The sequence below is a fragment of the Gouania willdenowi genome, chromosome 22, assembly GCF_900634775.1.
Source record: "Gouania willdenowi chromosome 22, fGouWil2.1, whole genome shotgun sequence".
Classification (NCBI taxonomy): domain Eukaryota; kingdom Metazoa; phylum Chordata; class Actinopteri; order Blenniiformes; family Gobiesocidae; genus Gouania; species Gouania willdenowi.
Genome location: NC_041065.1, coordinates 1,026,586 through 1,048,539, shown reverse-complemented (window position 1 = coordinate 1,048,539; position 21,954 = coordinate 1,026,586). Strand labels below are relative to the sequence as shown.

The 21,954-nt window shown below is 39.6% G+C and overlaps 1 protein-coding gene across 1 annotated transcript in view; it reads right to left on the bottom strand.

Annotated features, from left to right (window-relative positions):
* Positions 1–5,894: 5,894 nt before the first annotated feature.
* nol10 (nucleolar protein 10) overlaps positions 5,895–21,954 on the bottom strand; it is a 30,287-nt gene continuing 14,227 nt past the window's right edge. Inside the window, exons 12-21 of the mRNA XM_028438580.1 lie at positions 20,709–20,775; positions 17,984–18,036; positions 12,759–12,885; positions 11,316–11,395; positions 11,137–11,235; positions 9,476–9,568; positions 9,133–9,309; positions 7,959–8,269; positions 7,100–7,202; positions 5,895–6,191 (exon numbers count right to left, since the gene is read on the bottom strand). Coding sequence (XP_028294381.1) covers positions 6,054–6,191; positions 7,100–7,202; positions 7,959–8,269; positions 9,133–9,309; positions 9,476–9,568; positions 11,137–11,235; positions 11,316–11,395; positions 12,759–12,885; positions 17,984–18,036; positions 20,709–20,775 — 1,248 coding nt within the window. The 3' untranslated portion in view covers positions 5,895–6,053. The remainder of the gene's footprint in view (positions 6,192–7,099; positions 7,203–7,958; positions 8,270–9,132; positions 9,310–9,475; positions 9,569–11,136; positions 11,236–11,315; positions 11,396–12,758; positions 12,886–17,983; positions 18,037–20,708; positions 20,776–21,954) is intronic.

Sequence of the window (21,954 nt, the reverse complement as noted above, 5' to 3'; positions counted from 1 at the left end):
TGACTCGTAGTATCCCCTTGGTGCCCTAGGCAGCTGGGGATGTGGTTATTGTTCCTGGGCGGGCTGCTCCCGGCGCTGCTTCTATTCCGGGTCCTTCCGGCCTGGGGTCAGGTCCCTGCTGGCTCTGGGTCCGCCGGTGGGTGCCTGCTGGCTGCCCATTCGGCGCGGCTCTGGTCGTCTGCCAGGCAACAGCGCACGTGCATGCATGCATGTCTGGGGTGGAGTTGGGTGCCCCCCTTGTCTCCATCCCGAGAGGCAACGGAGGCCGTCGGCTGTGCAGCCCAGGCCGGAGTGATGAAGGTGTCATCTTCCTATTCCTCCTCAGATGTGAGAAGTTCAGAACGACAGCGGTCAGCTTTCGACGGTCGTGGAAGGCGTCAAAGCAGTGTAATTCTGAGCATGGAAGCAGGGAAAAACACTAATTAACCTGAGGTCTTTCGACAGAAAAAATACAGCAGCAGCACCCGGCGGTAGAATCCAAGGAGGAAGCTTCCTTAGCGAGAAGAGGCATAAGAATGCCAATGTATTCTCCGCCCACAGCACTTATAGTAGGTGGGACTATCTGCCACGGATAAATACATTTTATCAGCAAAACAGGTTGGCGTAATGAGAAAAGACTGTACGGAATTAAACATTTACAAAATGTTTAATTCATTTACACCTCCACAGTCCAGTGTGACAGGCGTTGTTTAGTAACAGGCTTCCCTTTACGGGGATTAGCCCAGGAGACGAACAGTTGATCGCTCCTCCTGAGGCTCCTTGTTGTGTCCATGTAAGTGCGTACTGCACAAACCGGACACAGCACATGAGGCCGCTGTTCACCTTGTGAGGCAGAAAAGGCCAACAGGTCAATGGGAGAACATGAGCCCACCACCTTCAGCACAAAGGCCAGGTGGACCCAGGAAGAGCTGAGCGCATGGATGTCACTGACCCGCTTAGCTGACGCCAGAGCCAGTAACAAAACAGCCTTTAGAGAGGCAAACTTCAGGCCCGTCTCCCCCAGCGGTTCGAAAGGAGGACATTTAACCACTGCCAGATCCCATGGTGGTATGAATGGTCTGGACTTGGGGAGGAGCCTGCGCGCTCCCTTCATAAACCGGCAGATCAGTGGGTGCTGGCTGGCCGGTTTTTACCCTAAGCCTAGATGATAGGCGGTGATTGCAGCCAAATACACTTTCACAGTGGAAAAGGCTTTGCGCTTGTCAATCAGGTCCTGCAGGAATGACAAAATCACTCCCACTGGGCGCTAAAAGGGGATGTGTCCCCTCTGGAGACACCATCCCTCAAATACCCTCCACTTGCAATCACAAAGAGATCTAGTGGAGGAGGCTCAAGCACTCTGTATGGTGAAATCACACTCTGGTGATGGTCACACCTGGGGGACCATGTTTCGGGACCATCACCCGCATGAGGTCATCCACAGTTGGACCATTTACCTGCGGAGATGACCAAGGCAGATTACGGGGATGGCAGATGTCATCAACCCGGGTAACCGAGGGCATTATCTCAATTGAACAGATTTTTCCGGTTGGAAAAACGCAAGGCATGCCCTGAAAGCTTCGACCCATCTCTCTAAGAGGCACGTTGTGAAAGACACCGAGTGCAGGGATAGCTCCTGGATGATAATATCCTATACTGGGGATGACATGCTCCATCCTGCGTTTATCAAGGAACCCACTGTCAGACAGGTGACATAATAAAAAAAAACGCATGTGCGCTCCGGCCACCACATCCGACTGTGCAAAGCAGCCAGCCTTCCGGGCATATGGCCAAGCAGATGCCCTGCTGACCCAGCGAGGAAGTCCCCGCCTACGTGCACCACAGAGAGACCCTTGGGCTTAAGAAAGGCCAAAAAGGAACACGTGGTTTCTGTGGGGAGGATACACTAGGATGAGGAAATATGCATCAACGAGATTGATGGACGTGAAAAACGCTCTGTTGCACCCGGTGCAACATCAAGGCATGCTCAAGCATACCAGCATGAGCCGTCACAGCTCTGCTGAGGTTGCTTTTATTTTCTACACCTTCGGCCCTCGGCCTGGGTGCAACTGTGGGACACACTTTATTATCTCTAATAAAACAGGGACACACACAAACACACTTCCCAGCCGGTTTGTCATAACATGTTCGCCTCTTCCGGCTTACCCCGGATCGTGCCATGGCAGCGGGGAGATGAGGACGTGGGGGACCCCCAGGTGCACGCTCGAAAGCAAAAACAGGTGGAGCCGGAGGACAGGGAACTCTCGGCTGCTTCCTGGACCAGCCAAACTGACTGTACTGAGACAAGGGGGGGGGGGGGGGGGCTCCTCTGTGTAACAGAGAGAGGATCTCCTCCTTTAGTACACGAGCAAAATCACCCTGAGTCAGTGAGTGTATTATACTGGCAAACAAGGAGGAACAGCTGCAAGCTGCAGCCTGCATCCTCTCGATGTTGTTCGTAACACTGACCCAGGGCTGCAAGTGCGACCCATCTCTTGCCTTTTCCGAGGGAGAGAGTGGGTAAATGCCTTGTTCCACTCACCTATAGTTGCAAAATACCCACGGTGCCAATCTGTAACGGTTCCTACTGTACAAGAAATTCTACATGACGGTACTATCGTGGATTACTATACTCTCCTCCCAGCTTCTGCACAGTCTACGCTACTCACTTGAAAACAAACTAACATGGCAACTACTGCAACCGAATTCCACAGCTGCTGAATGATTGGCTGTTTGCCTGTTACTGGTGATGTACGGGGATATGATAGACTGTTTCCGCACGCTGGGTCCGCCCGTCTGTCAGGTAATTGGCTGTTTGTGTGTTTTTATACCGACATGAAGGAACTGAAGACAGCTCCGCTTCGATAGAAACTCGCTTTAAAACAAACAAACAAGCGAAAGTTCTGTCTAGCCCAGAAGCACGCACGGCTACAAACACAAGACAACACACTCACTATGGCAAAAGCACCGGGCTCGAGCGGCGAGTCTGCCGCAGTGTCGTCGTCAGTGCCACTAATTTTGCTCAAAAAACAAAACTCCAAAAGTCACATTTGGAACTAGTTTGGCTTTAAATGAGGCAAAGACTGTAAAGCAATAGGAGATGGCCGTTAACTGTACACCAAGCTATAGGAGCTAAAGGAGGGAACCCTTTTTTTTTCCAGTGGAGGGAACACATCCAACTTCATAAAACACCTATGATGTCACCCAGATTTATATGTGTGAATACCAGGTTAGTATCAGTATAGTGGGTGGTAATGGTCCTTACATTGGTTGCCAACCACCGTAAAACTAGAAGAAGCATCAGTCTGGTCTATGCTCTGTTAATTCTCTCATTGGCTAATATTAGGCTTTATGCTCCGTGTACAGGCGGAGGAATGAAGAGTTAAAAAATTTCAAAGTACAAAGCACCTAGAAATTGCATAAAAGTATAATTTTCACAGGGAACCAGCTCCTGTTCATTTTATTTTGTCCGCTATGGTTTATTAAGTTAAAGAGGCATTATCCACTGCGAGATGACCCATCTGTGGTACGGTGGCTCCCTCTCTCGGTGGAACAGTGCCATTCCCCCCGGGGCAAGCATGTTGTACTGCAAGGCCTCCTTGAGAACCGAACCTATCTGTCTCTTCCGACCGCCACCGGACCGTGGTAGCTGGGAGACTGAGGCGTGGCGGGCCCCCGAGTGCACGAATGAAGCCGAACAGGTGTAGCTGTGGGATGGGAAACATGCAGCTGCTTCACCGGAGGAAAGGAGAGCGGTCAGGCCATTCCCTTTTTCTCTTTTAGCCTGGGTGCACTAAGCGGGCTGTGACGATCAAGCGGCAGCTGAGGCCGAAGGTTCCCCGAGCCAGCCAGACGAGCCACTTTGAGACGGTTCCATCAGGATGCCCACCTCTTCTCTCACTGCGACAGGAACGCCGTGAAGAGGAAGGGGTTCTGCTTAAACAGGCTAGCTGGTAGTGAATGTCGCACTGTGCCGACAATGTTGACTGCCAGCCGGGCAGCAGGTGTGCTAGTCATGATGCGAGCCAACGTGCACCGGACTCTCAAAGGACGTCAAGGGCAGTGTTGGATACGAGCCGCCAGCAAGTGTGTTACTGCCAGCTAGCGTGTTACCGCCCAGGAGCTCGAAGACCTTGGTGTGGCGTCGAGGGTGGAGACAGGCCACCCACTGGTGTGTGAACGCCCGCAAGGAGGACCAACGTGCACCGGACCACCAAAGGCATCAAGGGCAGCATTGGGCTCGAGCTGACGTCTGCAAGCTCAGGACCGTCATGTGGCGCTGAGCAGAGCTGGGCAGTCTACTGGTGTGTGAGTGCCCGCGAGGTGGGTCAACATGCGCCGAACCGTCAAGGACGTCGGGGGCAGCGTTGGAAACTGAGCCGTCAGCTAATGTGCTAACGCCCAGATTTTTGAGACCGTGGTGTGTCAAACCAAAGACAGCGCCGACCAAGTGGAGGCAAGGTAAGCACTGGCTGTTTTTCACATGGTGTGGTCCACAAAAAAGCAAGTGCGTCCAAAATCCGATAAGCGTCCATCGACGGAGGCTAAAAAAGATCCGCCTGTGGACAGTTGAGCTGGTAGGAAAGACGCGAGATATGCCTAAAGGGGACATACTGTATTATGCAAATTTTCACCCATCTCAATTTGTTCTAAGAACCCCAAAAGAATGTATTTGAGGTTTATTTTCCCAAACTCGCCTGTTGTCTAGAGTTTTAGTCTCTGAAAAGTCGCTTTCTGAGCAGTTCTGAAATCGGGAAGTTTTGGGGCCTACTTATGCATATTCATGAGTGGGCGTGTCTCACTTCGTGTCACGCTCTTTTACAGGGTGATCAGTGATCACCAAAACAATTTTATTTTTGCTATCCACACACTGTAATGTTCTCAGCCAAAAACCTGCACATTACAGCGGCTATTGTTATTGTGAGCCCGTCTCAGGGCTTTAGGGTCCGTGCATCTTAGAATTTTGTATAGTTTTACCGATACCCATCACTCCTTTGCTAGCGAGACAAACAATGGCGGACTTTCGCAAAAGTTTTCATCAGGTTGGGGGTGGAGTTACTAGCGGAGCGGAGTGTATTTTCTTTCCCGATTTGACTTGTGATGTCACAAATCTAGAAAATTGGAAACAGAATCATTTTCCCTGTGTTTTAAAACTTACAAAGACCACAAACAAACGACTGGATGGATTTATTTCATATTTTCTGTGCTGGTGGACACTCACATTACCTCATATGGGAGTGAGAAGAGGAGGTGGGAGTGTCCCTGGCGGACGGACATGTTTTAGCAGCCAATCAGGATTGGCAGATTGAGAAAAATGCTTCTGAGGGCTGCAGATGGAGTGTGCATCCCATAGTGAGACATCTCACAAAATATTATGAAATACAACTTATATATCTCCTCTCAAGTTTTGCTCAATTGACACCAAACGTGCTACAGCTCATCTTTTTTCTGTTGTAAAGACACATTTATGATTTATTTATATATATCATTTATACTATAAACCAGTGTTTTTCAAAAGTAAAGTCATCAGGAATTAAAATAGGGCCTGATATGTCTAGTAATTGGTAAACAAACAAAAAAAAAAACACATTACATAATATAACAAACAATACTCTATACTTAAAATGTCTTAAATATGAATCTAGTTGAAATTACTCCTTTTTTGTAAATACTGTATATACTCTCAAAAAACATTTTCAATGTACATTAAATAAAATGACAAAATGTTCCGAGTCATGGTGGATGAAGATGATGTTTGGAAAAGATCAAAATTTAATCTCAAAAACTGATTTTTTTTACATTTTAAAATTCTTTCTCATGTGAACAATTGAATCAATCATTATTTTCACTTGTGACGGCAATAAATCATCGTAAATAAACCTTGAACCTTTTGTTAAAAATAAACCAATCAGACACAGACTTATAAGAAATATAATGTAAAATACAAACATAGTGATATTACATTACAGATCAGTAAAATAAACATGTTGTTCAGTCCTTATTTGCTGCTCCACACCTGCTCATTGTGCTCATACACATGCACAAACTGTAGCTACAGCTACAGCTGGCCTCCATCAGCGCCATCCTCTTCCTCCTCCTCTTCCTCTTCCTCTTCCTCGGGCACTGCTCAGGTGTCCTGCTGAGCGTCTCAGCTTCCTTCTCTCCTCATGGTGCTCCCTCTCAGCCTGCTGCTGCTTCCTGTGTTGCTCAGACTGCACAGGATCAAAGAAAAGATCAAAGGAATGATCAAAGAACTTTAAAAGTGTTTTAACAGCTGGTTTTTCTCTCTTTTTTCACATGTTTTTAAAATATTTGTTTTTGTTCATTTTATTTTAGAAGTGGAAAATGATAAAAATGAAAATACAGCCACAGGAATTATCTTTGATGATATTACAAAGTATTAAAAAAAAATTTGTGAATTAAATAAAAGAAAAGTTTGCCGTTATAAACATTGAAATTACAACTACAACTTTAATTATTCATGTTCAATTAGAACTATATAATTTTTTCCCTCCTGAAAGTCAATTACAATTACGTTCTCAGTTACAATGAATCACAATTACTGAGAGTTTAATAAAATTGCCTAATCAAACGTAATCTTCCTCTGATGTTCGCTCTCTGTTAGCATCTCTAATGCTAACGGGTCAGTTTGTCGCATGTTTTAAATCAGCTGATACACTAATAAATATTATCTATCATCTCATTAGTTTCTAATCTGTTAATGACATTGTTAGGCTTCCTAATCAATGAATATAATGGTATTAATATTTATTCTGTCACTATTTTAAACAATCCTAAAGAGAAGTCAAAGGTAGTGGGAAACATTGATCCTGAACACATTTCAATAATTATTAACTACATATGTGTGAGACATAGAACTGTAACATGGTTCACCACGTTTGTGTTTAATTGCTTTTTTTACAGAATTTCCATGACAATTACTATTATCTGAACTCAATTACAATTCAATTACGATTACGACAGCAACTATTTTTTTTATCACGTGATTACAATTATAATTGACCACAACCGTGGATACCAATGACTTATTAACTCAATGCTAAGTAAAGCCCCGCCCCTCTATTCTTTTTAATGAAAGTTAAATAATTGAACAAAGTACCTTCTTCAGGGTGAAGGTGATCTGTTTGCTGCCCACGGCAGAGTCAGCCATGCTGCTGATGTCTGAGCGCTCCTCTAGCTTTAGACGCTCCTCCAGAGACGCCCTGACACGCACACGCGCACACACACACACACGCACACACACACGCACAGTTTTTTTTAAATAGATTTCAGCAAATTCATTGAAAAAACTAAGAAATCACATTTACAGACAAATTAGCAAAAATCTTTTTCACGTTGTCTTTGTGTGTTATTTTGTGTACTGTTCGTTGTTTGGTTATTACGTTTTCAAATCAAAATAAGAAATAAACAGTGTAGTTAATTATTTCAACATTTATGTCCCCAAGTTTGTACTTTACATGACCAATAAATCATACATAAAATATGTAAGGCACAGACATTATCCAGACACTAAGTGACATATCAGTCCCTGTAGGATTTTATCTTTAAATTTCATTGATTTTGCGAGTAATTTTCATTTAATTTAGGGAAATTATGTGAAATAATTTCAGGAAAATTGAGTTACTTAATCAATTTGAGATTTGAAATGACTGCAGTCATGGAAAAATTACGATCCTCCAAATATTGTAGAGTTTCACTGAATTTGTGTATTTAGATACGTGAGATATCTACAACTGAATTAGTCATTTAGATGATGATTAATGTTTTTTCAGTCTTTTTAATTTTCTTCTGCGGGCCAAATTAAATGGTCTCAAGGGCCGGATTTGGCCCCCGGGTCTTGAGTTTGACACGTAGTAGTTTTGGTGTAATAAAAAATGATTATCTGAAGCTAAAATATTAGCGTTGCTAATGCTACTCTATTAAGTGTTCATATTAACCCATCAAACACAAAGACGTACTTGTGTAGTTTCTGCTTTCGAGCCACGTCGTTAAAACTCTGAAACTCTTCTCCTGACTTGAGCTGATAAAAGCGAGGTTGGCTGTTCCTGCCGTCGGCCATGTTGGATGTGTTGTTTCCTCTTTGCACTGTATCCATGAGGACCGTGGTGCGGTCGGCTCGTTTCCTCTCCTGTAGCCGACGCTCTCTGCCCTCCTGATGGATCAGCCTCCTCTGCTCCCTCACCTCCTCCACCCAGCTCTTATCTTCATCATCAGAGCTCTCCTCCTCAGAGCTGGCTCTCCCCTCAGGCTCCTCATCACCTTCAGCTGCCTGGGGGAGGAAGATCAACCATTGGATATCAGAGACGACCAATGAGAGAAGAGCATGGGGAGTCTGACCAGGACCAGGACTATATCAACCTCTAAAAGGTCTAACTCAGTGTTTCCCAACCTGTTCAGCCCACCACCCCCTAAATAAAGGTCCCGGAGAGTGGGGACCCTCCAAAATAAATGTCCCAGAGAGCAGGGACCCTCCAAAATAAAGGTCCCAGAGAGCAGGGACCCCCACTGTAGCTGAAGGTGGTTGAACACAGACATGAACATTGAAGAACAGTCATGTGGAGACAGGACCATCTATAAGGGGGAATAAAGGAGAGATTTTTGGGGTCCATCCATAAAGTCAGTAAAATGATGGTTTATTGTTCTATGAATCTGTGATAACCACATTTATTTATTCATCTGAATAATATCCACTGTTATCCAGGAACGTTTATTATTATTATTATAGTCATCTTAAAGATGGAAATCATGGTTTTAATCACTAATAAAATGGTTCAAAGTGACCAAAAATGGTGGAAAAGGAGGTGAAATGTGATTTTAAAAACCACAGAAATTGGTTAAAAGTTGTGAATTAAAGTGGATAAAAACAGACAGAAAAAAATACATTAAAAGGAGCAAAAATATATGACAAGAAAAAGTGATGAAAATAGGTTAAAATATGGAACGTTTGGTGTAGTTGCTAGTGTCTTGAAGGCATCTGGCAACGCCCTCCAAGCGTCTCGCTACCCCTAGGTTGAGAACCCCTGCAGTAAATGACTTTGTAAATATGCAACTCATGAGACGTTTAGTCATCGTTTCCACTCCTTCCTCCGTGGTTCTCAGTCTGAGGTCACAGTCACACATCTGGTCCCTCACCTGTAGGGCATCAGCTTCCTGTTTGGCCAGCAAACGCAGCTTCTTCTTCCTCTTCTGAGCCACCTTGGAGACGATGGGGTTGAGCAGGCGGTAGTCCTCGCTCTGCTCGTCCACCTGGTAGTCGGGGTTCTCAAACATCACTTTGAATCGATCATCTCCCAGGATGCTGGGAAGGGCCTGGTATTGAGGAAACAGGGAGAAAACGTTAGAGCTTTGAACATTTTATAAACACATTTAATTTAAGGACAAGCCACCTTTAGATGGAGACTGGTTTGATGAGGATCCTGTGCAGTGAGAGCACTATAACTATAACCTCCTCCATTATTAAACCACACGTTCATACCTTGCCCTTCTTCTTCCTGGCTGCTGCCTCAGCTTCTTCATCTCCTTCCTCCATCAGCTTCAGAGCCAGGTCCTTGTTGACCTTGGGCAGAGCCTGTCACACAACAAGATGAAGGCGTGACTATAGAATCAGGAAGTAGATCATCATGCTCACAGCACACGAACACACATAGGGATGGGAACCCATACTCATACCTGTGAATCTATCAGTATCAGCTCAACTGGGACAATTTTATGTACTTTTCTGTGGTAATAAATGGTAAATAATAAAACCTCAAAACGTTTACCATATTTATTTCTTATAATAATAATAATAATAATAATAACAATAATAATAATAATAACTATGTAAGACCTGTATTTTTTGTATTTTGTTTATCAAATTGAAAGTAATATGAAAAACCAAAGACTGACCTTAAACTTAAATATGACCTTGAGCAAAGGTCAAGGTCACATTGAAAGGAAATGTTGCTCAATGGTACCAGTCTGAGCACTGTGGCCAAGTTATAGGGATAAAGTTTGGGGTTTTTTTTGTGACTTCATGAACTTTGACCCCTACCCATCTTTTTACTGGTAGGTTGTACAGCTTTGGTCCAAACAAATAAAATACTCCACTTGAGATGAGCTTTTCATAAATGTAAGCATTAAACTTGTACGATAAATATTCATAGAGATACTGTATGTATGATATGAATGCTGGTTTTTGACACTTGACATGACCTTGACATTTTGGCTCCAAAAAAGGTCGACTGCACATCGTTGACATTGTCCCTATGAGATGACATGCATGTCATTAGTGCTGCATTAATAATTCATAAAAAGGAGGAGTTCCAGGACAAAGGAGTTGTGAAAGAAAAATAATAACTCCTACGAGAACAATGTATTTGACAATTTCCAAATACAATAATAACAAATGAACAAATATTATACCAACAACATCCAACTGTTTGTATTGCAACAACATTTGTTTCAAAAGTCTTCCTCATGAAAACCTTGAACTACAACTACACAGTGGGTTTCTATTTTATGTATTTTGTTTATTTAATAATGCACAGCTCTATGTGACACAGCTCTATATTTCAGGTATTTTACTTGCATTAAAACCTGTGTCCACCGAGAGACGCGTCTCTGTTGTTGTTTTTCCACCAAAAGAACCAAGTTTTGGTTGGGTGCTACTGTTAGTACCACAGCTTAGTTGGTTCTAATCTATTTACTCTAAGAACCGTGTGTGGGAGGAGCCTGTTTAGCTTATTAGGCCACAAGACGAAGGTAGAGTTTGATTAAAGAGCAGAGTGAGAAGAAATATCTCTGCACTCCAGTTCAGACGTAGCATTTGATCTGTGTTTGTGTGTGTGTGTGTGCGTGTGCGTGCAGCACATGTTAAAAAGTGGAGCCTTACTTTTGACTTTTTTCTATCAACCATCACTGAACCCTCAGCTACTGACGTCATTAAACGCTCTTGTGTGTGCAATGTTGCGTTCAGGTACTGGACAACTCCTCCTCTTTCACTCCCTCAGTCACAAAGATGCGTTTAGGTATACAAACATGGTACCGTTTGATTTGACATGAATCCGTACTGGGTAGTACCAAAGGAACTCAGTATCTGGTACCCATCCCTAGCCACAGTCTGCATGCTGACACGTGTGTAGATCAGGTTCTCACCTTAACCTGAACTCTCTGGGTTCTCGACTCCTCGATCTTCTGTCGGATCTTGTCCTTACGATACTCTTCATATGCAAAAGGGTTGGCCATGCTTTTCACCTGCAGCCACAAAGAAAGCAGCTGTTACACACCCTCACATTGTTAGCATAGCGACTGATGCTAACAGATGCTTCCTGTACCTTGTGGTAAAGCCGTATGTCCATGAAGAAGCCGTGCATGTATGCTCTCAGGAGGGAAGAACCCACGAGGTGAGACAAGCCTGGAGCACAAAGAAAAAGAAAAACACTTTATCACCAAACCACACAAACAGGATGACAAAACGTTTATTCTGGCCAATCACAGATCTTTAAAAAGCCTTAATCTGTTATGACATTAAACACCTTGAATGTTCCAATATTATTTAACTGTAAAACATTGAACAAAAAACGTGAAACAATACAACCGTGTTGCTTTAACTGCACATGAGGAAGTTAATGAAAAGGTTAGAGCATTGCTGTCCAAAATACTAAATCACAACACATTAATAAAACAAACTAATCCACTGCAGACATGTTTAGAGCTCTTTGACTCAAATAAAGTGTACAGTCAGCAGTATTTAGGTTTTACAAATAATCTACAAAACATCTTAAAACACCAACAAAGTGTCCTGAGTTCTAGTTTTCATTGTAGAACAAAAATAAAAATGTCCAAATGCAGCAGCTTTAAATATTAAAATAACTTCCAACAGCTACAAAATAAAAGCTCCTTAAAGTCAAACATCCTACACAATAAAGTGTAGTGTGTGTCATAAATGTGTGTTACATACAGTGTGTGTTACATACAGTGTGTGTAGAATGTGTGTTATATACAGTGTGTGTTACATACAGTGTGTGTTACATACAGTGTGTGTAGAATGTGTTACATACAGTGTGTGTATTAGCCAATCAGCTCCATCTATTGGCCTGGAATGTTTACTACATAGTTTTTTATGTTTTCAGCAGTTTTGTGTAAACAGAGATCGTTTAGAAAGCGTTGCTGTGTGAACGCCAAACTTTTTAAACAAAAACATTAGCAAAACGCTGTATTGTAAACATGGTGTAAGTATGAGCTGATTGATCGGTGCTGCTACCGTCATTTTTAATGTCTGGAATATTCTTTGGTTGAAATGGAAAAACTTATGAAATACTTTTGGATGAATTTATTCAGGGTTTCTGGTGTAGTGAGTTTTCTCAGTACTAAACATGTTTCCTTGTGTGCTGAGGTCAAACATGGGTCATGTTTGTTCAGAGACTGTGTGTGTGTGTGTGTGTGTGTGTGTGTGTGTTAAATCACACACTAACGTCAGTGTGAGGCCCTAGAATCCTGCTTCTTCCATCAATGTGTGGGTTACATAACAGGGCTGTGTTACGTGGCGATGAAACCCCCCCCCCCGCCGCCTATATGTCAGCAGCCAACCCACTCACTGCTCCTTGTCACTTGATCTCACTAGTGCTGAGCCTGCATTTCAATGTTCATCCAACCCGTCTATACAGTCACATCCCCCCCCAAACCATACCATACCAATCATGCTGAGGCCTAAAGGGAGATCAGTTCCTCTCTGAGAAACTGACGTGTTCCACATGTTGAACACATGGAGGTCTCACCCAAGTTCTCCAGGTCTTTGCGGGTCACAAACTTGTAGTCGTCATACACGGTGTTCTCAGGGCTCTCCTCCAGCTCCTCCGTCAGGTTGTCGAGGAACGAGCACCAGCGTGGAGCAGGACCCAGCGCCTGATATCACACACACACACACACACACACACGCACGCACACACGCACACACGCACACACGCACACACACACACACACACACACACACACACACACACACACACACACACACACACACAGACTGTTCACCTGTGACTGTACCACAACTGACTGGTGTGTTTGTGTTGCGGGGGGATGGTACCGGGCGGAGGCGGTGAGGTTGGCGATTGACGTTTTGGGAAAAGGACATCACTTATAGAGGCTTTAGAACCAATGGAAAACGAACACCTTTATTCGTTTTCTCCATCACCTATGTGCAAAAGTACGTGACCCGGAAGTGAAGTAAGGCGAAAAGGACACGTTTCAGATGCACTGTTGGAAGCAGCGGTCTTCTTTGCCGAACTAACGTTAGCATAGCCATTAGCGTCAGATGAGAGTACACTTCCGAGAGTGTTTTTTTTTCATTTTTCATTTTTTGTTACATAATGAAAAACGAATAGGGATGTAACAATTCACACAACTCCCGATACGATTCACAATACTGGGTTCACAATACGATTCTCTCACGATTTATTTTACAAAATGGAAATGTAGACAGATGATGATTGAAAAATATTCCTTTATTTTTTTGGGAAAATACTGTATTATTTTCCTTTTATTTTTCATTGTCAAAAGAATCCCTTGATAAACTATTCAAAATAATGCATGAATGAAATAAATAAAGGAATAATACAAATGAAAAAGAAGCTTATTAATTTAAATTCAGGTTCTATAGTAAACAATGCAAAACTGCATAATAGTTCTTTTTCTTTTTAAAACTGCAACTGAAAATGTATTTTGTGCCTTAACAATTGGACTTTAAAAAAAAAAAAGCTGTCTGCACTGTATTCACAGCAGAAATTTGTTTGGACCAGCAGAGGGCGCTGGTAACCCAGTGGTCAGTTGGCATGCAGATATCTTGCAGTGAAGAAGAGATGCTATGCTAGCAGACAGAGCTAATAGAAAAACGTGACTTTTACAGATATTCACGTAACATTACAGATATTATTTCAGTGCTAAAGGGGTAAGGAATCATCTATGAACATGTTTAAGAGTAGAAGGCAGCCAGAAAGAAAGTAGTAGCAGATTCCGCCCGCCGCCTCAGCATTTGGACAAGAGGATAAATTTATATCGCCCTCTGCTGTTTAAAAAAAGTACTGTGATTCAATTTTCAGAAAATCGATGTGAACCGTGGTACCTATGAATCGATTTTTAACTGCCTTACGATTAATCGTTACATCCCTAAAAACGAATGAATGAATGATACACAAATTCATGCGCACCAGTCTATCGAACGTGTAAATGAATGCGTGCCCTGCGCCTGGATGTCTGATCTACATTTTCCATAGACTTAGAATGGGTACATAGACACAATACACATTAAAGAGTATGCACACCTACGCCACACCTGGATGTACACCTAACAAACATAAATATATCAGTCACAAGTAGACGCAGGTGTGGTGTGAGTGAAGCTATAGTGATCAGGTGACCTTCACTATGTAGCACCGTCTACGTGACATGGAAACACTTAGAAGAAATTATTAGGTGCTTATGCGTGCAGGCGTGTACACGTGTGCAGGTACGTATGCGTGTGTGTGTGTATCACGGACCACCATTTAGTCCGGTTACAGTCTGTGTCACTACACCCATCCATAGAGTGGTAGTGACTGTAGTGTTACGCTCTGAGTCAGATTATTGCTGTGATTAGACAGAATACAACACTCAACACTCACACACACTTACTGACTTGTGCGCGTGTACACGCCTGCTCGCCTAACATTTATTTCTAAGTGTTTACATGTCACACAGACGGTGCTACATAGTGAAGGTCACCTGATCACTATAGCTTCACTCTCACCACACCTGTCACTACACCTAACTACTGACAATAGGTAAGTTTAGTAAAAGTTAGACACGTACACGTGTGTTAGACTGGTGTGTATGAATTTAGAAGTGATCCACCCCCACACACACACACTCACGTTTTGCGATGATAAAATGTAAATGCTACATTTTTACTCTATATCTTACAAACTTTACTTTCAAAATATTTTTCTTTAATTCTATTTACATTTTGAAAATGTATTTCAATCTAACTCAGTTTTGAAGTGTTACTGTTTTAATAGTATTATTGTATTTTAATTATACAAATATTTAATAATTATTTAATTTATAAATTAAAATCAGATTATTTACAGTTATATACTGTAATAGTGTTAAAGTGTAGATATGTTATATTGCACTATGCTCATTATTTTGTCAAAAGACATTTAGCATTTAAAATAATCTAGAATTAAGTGTGATGTAATGCATCACATGATCAACCATCACAACTAACACATGATAAAGAATTAAACATTTAGTGAGTGGAAGGAGATATTTTACATTGAGGCAATAAACTCACTTTTTTCTACAAAGCATCACTTTATGGCTTTATTAAATATTTTTTAGTTACAATTACGTCTTCTAATATCCATGTTCAATTATAACTCAATTATGATTATGGTAACCGGCATTTTTAACAGTTACAAATCAAATTGCAACTATTATTTTTATCCTCAAAGTCTATCATAATTATGTATTCAATGACTAAAGTTCAAATTTAATTAAACACAAATATTGAGCCTGAAAAAAATAACCCCATAAAAGGTGTATTAGCTTCCTTTTAGCATCTCTAATACTAACAGGTTAGCTTGACCCATGTCTTAAATCAGCTGTAAAATACACTAAAGTGTTATCTGTTAAAGGTGCAGTCTGCAACTCTTATAAAAGTAACTTTTTGTCATATTTGCTAAAGCTGTCACTATGTAAGGACAGCTTTACATCAAACTAGTAGTTTGTGTGAAAAATACAGACTCATTGATCTGTTGCTCACAGGCCCCGCCCCTTTCCCGGAGCTAGAGTGACGTCTTTTTTTTTTTTTTTTACAGTGTATGGTCTGGAGGAGTAGAAGATGGAATTGGTGACTTTTCTGCTTGATTTACATTATGTTTGATTTGTAATTGTTACACTAGAACTCTGTGGTGCATGTGTTGTTCATGTGTGTGCAGCAGCCTCCGTGTGGGCTGCTGTAAGTGACACAGTGTTATTGCTGCTGCTGCTGAGGTGTGTGCACATAGAGAGAAGCACTGCAGTAATATGCTTTTAACAGAGCATGTTATAATACTGTGATGTTGCTGTCAGACTAACATTAGCTTGTTAGCTCCTCTGAGGGAGGGACTTTGGAAAGTTTGGAGACAGGGCAAGAGAGCAGCGGGGAGGGAGGGGGAGAGAGGGATCTGAAAGTTGCGGACTGCACCTTTAACCAACTTGTTTCTTATCTCTTGGTTAACTTGTTAGAATTCCTAATCAATGATAATATTGGTATTAATATTTGTGGTGTGGGCGTCTGAGCCTTTTTTCTGTCACTATACCACTAGGTTTATATTGTTTTTAAATGATGCTCAGTGGTTCTCAACCTCTTCAGTTCATTGTTCTATGAATCTGTGACCGAAAATGGTGGAAAATGTGGTAAAATGAGATTTTAAAAACCATAGAAATTAGTTAAAAGTTGCAATTAGAGTGGACAAAAACAGACAGAAAAAGTGGTAAAAAGGGTTCAAAGTGTCAATATTGGAATAATTAGTTTAAACTGGTAAATAATGGGTATAACAAATGATAAATGTGGTTGAAATGGCAAAAATAATCATGAAATATTATTTAAAAGTGACAATAATGGGTCAACATGTGACATTAGGTGTAAAAGTGGTAGAAATGGTTTATAAGTGCTGAACATGTCTAGAAAGTGGAAAAAATGTGATGTAGAATTGTCAGAAATGGAAGTTATGTAGTAAAAATACATTAAAAGGAGGAAAAATATGGAAAGAAAAAGTGATGAAAATATGTTAAAATATGGTGAGTTTGGTGTTTTTGCAGAAAAAGGGTAAAAATAAGGAAAAATAGGCTGAAGTTGTTAAAAAGAATTCCTGGTTTCTGGAAGGCTATAATTGTTAGCTACGTGTGTGTCAGCGTGTTGTAAAGCTAAAATCTCCACTGGCTTCAGTCGACCATTGGCTTTAGCTGCTGACGTCACATGACTTTGAGGCTTGAGTCAACATGGTTCTCATGTCACGCTCAGGTTTCATCAGATCTGAGCTGCTCACACACTCCATCAGAGCAGACTTAATACAATACACACCATCAGCAGGGGCCACGAACCTGTGATGTTCTGATCCAGGGTCACATGATCAATGTTCATGTCAGCATTACGAACAAAGACCAATTAGAGCATTAACACAGGAAACTAAGTAGTAATAGTAGTAGTGGAGTAATTAAAGTCATTTTGTTCATTTTTAAAAGCACAGTCATGAACCAAAATATTTTCCAGAGAATAAACCATTTCTCTTAGAAACAGTAGTTTTTGGTGTACACGTGTTTATTTCCTTTATGTGCATTTAAAAAATACAAATAAGCAGAAGAAAAAAAGGCAAAATCTATACATTTTTACACAAAAAATGGACTGGGGTGCCAATAATTTGGTCCATGACTGTATCTTGTGTGTCTCTGGAGTAAATGTATGTATTCATGTTGTGCTTTTGTATGTTTTTGTCTATTTTTGGGTGTTTATGTGGCTGTTTTATGCATCTTTCTTCCATTTTGTGCATTTTTGGAGTTATTTTGTGTGTTTACTCTGGGGGCTGCTCAAAATTAGGCCGTGGGCCGCACGTGGCCCCCGGACCGCCAGTTGTCCATGACCAGGCCCAGCCCTGCTTAGCTTCAGAGATCTGACGTGATTAGCCAATGACAAGTGTGGACACTACAAACGTACAGTTTGAATTCAAACAGAAATAAACTGTACATTTCATCATTCATCACCATGCAAAGTTATAGAAATATATATATTTTAAAAACACATTAAATGAAAACGTAAGAAAAGTTTTTAAATCATAAATACAGTAAAAATGAAAAATAGAGGTGACTTTCTTTTTTTGTTTTTTAAAGTGCAGCTTATGTTTAGGATACATCATTACATCTATAATAAAGTCAAAAGCTGTTAGAGAACACGAGGTGAAACCATGTGACACAACCATGTACTCACTGGAATGTAGAAAGTGTTCATCTTTGGATCTTCATTAGCAGTAAACAGCATTCCTGGAGGAGAAGCACACACTGATTACTCATATTAATGACATATATCTGCATACTGGGTTTACCAAGGGGGAGAGGGTTTATTCTATTGTTTTTGTTTGTGATATTTACTAAAGTGTATTTTTTGCTAACAGAGACTGAGAGTTCATTTTATTTTAATTGTTTGTTCTATTTGTTTAAAATATTTAAAAGTTCTTTACATTACAATGGTATGAAATACTAAGTGTAATAATTTGTGGGACAAAACATCGTCCAGCTGTTACCGGCCCAGGTCAATTAATAACAAAAGGTTTGAGTAGATCTGGTTCAGACTAGTGTCTCCTGGTGTTCACTCTGGTTCTGCTACTACTGCCTACTTGGTTTATATCTTTAAATAAAGTTTGTTTGACTTCATGAATTCACAGCCTATGATGAACAAAGAAGTCAATCTAATGTGACTTCAGAGTTTTAAAAACAAGACAATATGTTAAGTAGTGGCGCCACCTAGTGTTAAGTGTAATGCAGCAGGAACTTATCCACTTTCTCTAACTTTTGAATCAAAGTCCTCCCTTTGTCTGACTACCACTTTTTGCCCAGAATTCTGATAAAAACCCACTAATGATAAAATGAATGAGTGAAAAAAGACATTTTAAAGAATCTCATTATGGAAATAAGTGAAAAACGGTAGTTAGTGCCTGAACAGATTTATTTCTATAGTTTTTATAAATTCCGTTACTAAGATTGACTCTTGTAGTTTCAGTTCATGTTCTAATCAAAATAATTTCTATCATTATTTTGTGTATTTTTTTGTTCTTTGTCAGTTCGTTTTTATTATTCAGTATATTTTTATCTTATTTTCTCTCAGTGTGTGTTTTTGGTGTCATTTCTTACGTGGTTTTGTTTGTTTCTCTGTTTTTTGTGTGTATTTTGGAGTGATCTTGTGTATTTTTCTCTCATTTAGTGCCTCTTTGTTGTCGTTTTGTGTGTTGCTGTGAATATTTAGTATGATTATCATTTTTTAACTTACAATAAACATGACATAACCCCATATTTGTTTTGCATTTGTTAATTTTCCTCACTCAAGTACCCCCTGTAGACTCTGGAGCCTAATGTGGCTCTTATACAATGGCTCCCTATAGCTTTAAAAAAAAACTATTGAAATAAATAGTTATTTTTTACAGAGTCTATTAATGATTAATGACAAATAAAATCAAGATATAATAATTTATTAACCTAAAATAAATTGTGTTGTACAATGACTCAGCACATTCCTACAACATCTACAGACCATCAACTTTCCTCCACCTGTGACTAACCTTAAGTTTTAAATCCCTGGTAAGAAACTAAACCAACAAAAACACTATTTCTGGAAGAAAATACAGATTTTAATTGTGTGGGAACAGATTCATTTAACCACCAATGTACAGGTTAAATATGTATGTTTTATGTGTGGCAAGAAATGAGTAATTAGCATGTGTTGATCACATGATCATGTGTTATTATATTCATGTTACTTTTTATAGACTTTCATATACATTAACTATAAAAATCTACTTTATAAACATTGTGTTCATGTAAACTGAGATGTTTAATAATTTGAAGATGAAAGATAGTTTTATTTATTTTATTTTAAACTGTTTTTAAGTTTCTATTTACATGATAAGTATAAATTAAATCAAACATTATTCTATATGTAACGGTGTAAATAAGTTATTAAATTCCTTTTCAAGTTTGGGACGCAAATATTATTCATGTTGTTTTATTTTGAAAATCTCAGTGGATGTTAATGCTGCGTATTGTTTGATTTGGCGCAGTGTGTGTGATGTCTGCTGGTGGTAAGTCCAGTGTTCACATGTTGAAACCATGATGTTTAATCACACAGTGTTTATGCTAACTGTAACAAATAAATAACACACTAGGGCTCAGGAACTGACTGCGAAAAAGGTCAACAGAAATAGGTTCGGCTGTAGAGCCAAGGTGTGTGAATATTGGACACAGACACAAGGATTTCGTTTTAGTATATGTATATTAAAGATATTATATATAGTAAAGATATTTGGAGTCAATTTATATTGATATATATTATTTGGTTGTTATTAATAATCAGGTATAGGCAATAAACAAACAAACAAAATACAATTACAAAACAAAGACAATATTTTCTTCTTTCAAAACTTGTAGTCAAAGTTCAGTTCAAGGTTCATTTCAGAACAAGTAGTGAAAAGGTTCCAAGTGTTAATATTAGAACAATTAGTTTAAACTGGTATATAATGGTCAGGACAAAATTGGCAAAAATAATAATGAAATATGGTAAAAAGAGGTTAAAAGTGACAATAATGGATCAACATATGTGACAATAGGTGGAGAAGTGGTGAAAAGGGTTTATAAGTGCTGAACATGTGTTGGAAATGGGAAAAATGTGCAAAAATACAATAATAGGTGCAAAAATATGGTAAGAAAAAGTGATGAAAATAGGTTATAATATGGAAAGTTTGGTGTAAGAGGTAGTGTAAAACAGGTAAAAATAGGCAAAAAGGGGCTTAAATTGTAAAAAAAAAAAAAAAAAAAAAGTTAGTTTCTTGAAGAGATCTGGTGACCCCATCCCAGTGTCTCGCGACCACAAAAGGAGTCCTGACCCCAAGGTTGAGAACCCCTAGCCTAAGAGGTGCAGACTAGGTGAGTCAGATGTTTCTTACCTGAGTTGGGGTACATACACACATCATTGATGTTGGCCTGAGGCTGAATGGAGGAGAACAGTTTCCCCTGAAATAAAGAGACATTAATCATGTACCAGGATATGTTCTGAAAGCGGGGTGCACACATAAAAACTATCAGACTGTTTTTGTCCTGATTTCACAAACTAAAGACTAGACCAGGGGTCACCAACATGGTGCCTGTGGGCCCCAGGTAGCCCGCATGGACTATGTGAGGGGCCCTCAGAAGCTCTAGTCACCAATGAGCCCCATCTATAATCTGATTACCTTTACACCATTAAAACAAATGTACTTATTATCTATAATCTGATTACCTTTACACCATTAAAACAAATGTACTTATTATCTATAATCTGATTACCTTTACACCTTTAAAACAAATGTACTTATTATCTATAATCTGATTAACTTTACACCTTTAAAACAAATGTACTTATTATCTATAATCTGATTAACTTTACACCTTTAAAACAAATGTACTTATTATCTATAATCTGATTAACTTTACACCTTTAAAACAAATGTACTTATTATCTATAATCTGATTACCTTACAACCTTTAAAAACAAATGTACTTATTATCTATAATCTGATTACCTTTACAACCTTTAAAACAATGTACTTATTATCTATATCTGATTAACTTACACCTTTAAAACAAATGTACTTATTATCTATAATCTGATTACCTTTACACCTTTAAAACAAATGTACTTATTATCTATAATCTGATTAACTTTACACCTTTAAAACAAATGTACTTATTATCTATAATCTGATTAACTTTACACCTTTAAAACAAATGTACTTATTATCTATAATCTGATTAACTTTACACCTTTAAAACAAATGTACTTATTATCTATAATCTGATTAACTTTACACCTTTAAAACAAATGTACTTATCTATAATCTGATTAACTTTACACCATTAAAACAAATGTACTTATTATCTATAATCTGATTACCTTTACACCTTTAAAACAAATGTACTTATTATCTATAATCTGATTAACTTTACACCTTTAAAACAAATGTACTTATTATCTATAATCTGATTAACTTTACACCTTTAAAACAAATGTACTTATTATCTATAATCTGATTACCTTTACACCTTTAAAACAAATGTACTTATTATCTATAATCTGATTACCTTTACACCATTAAAACAAATGTACTTATTATCTATAATCTGATTAACTTTACACCATTAAAACAAATGTAC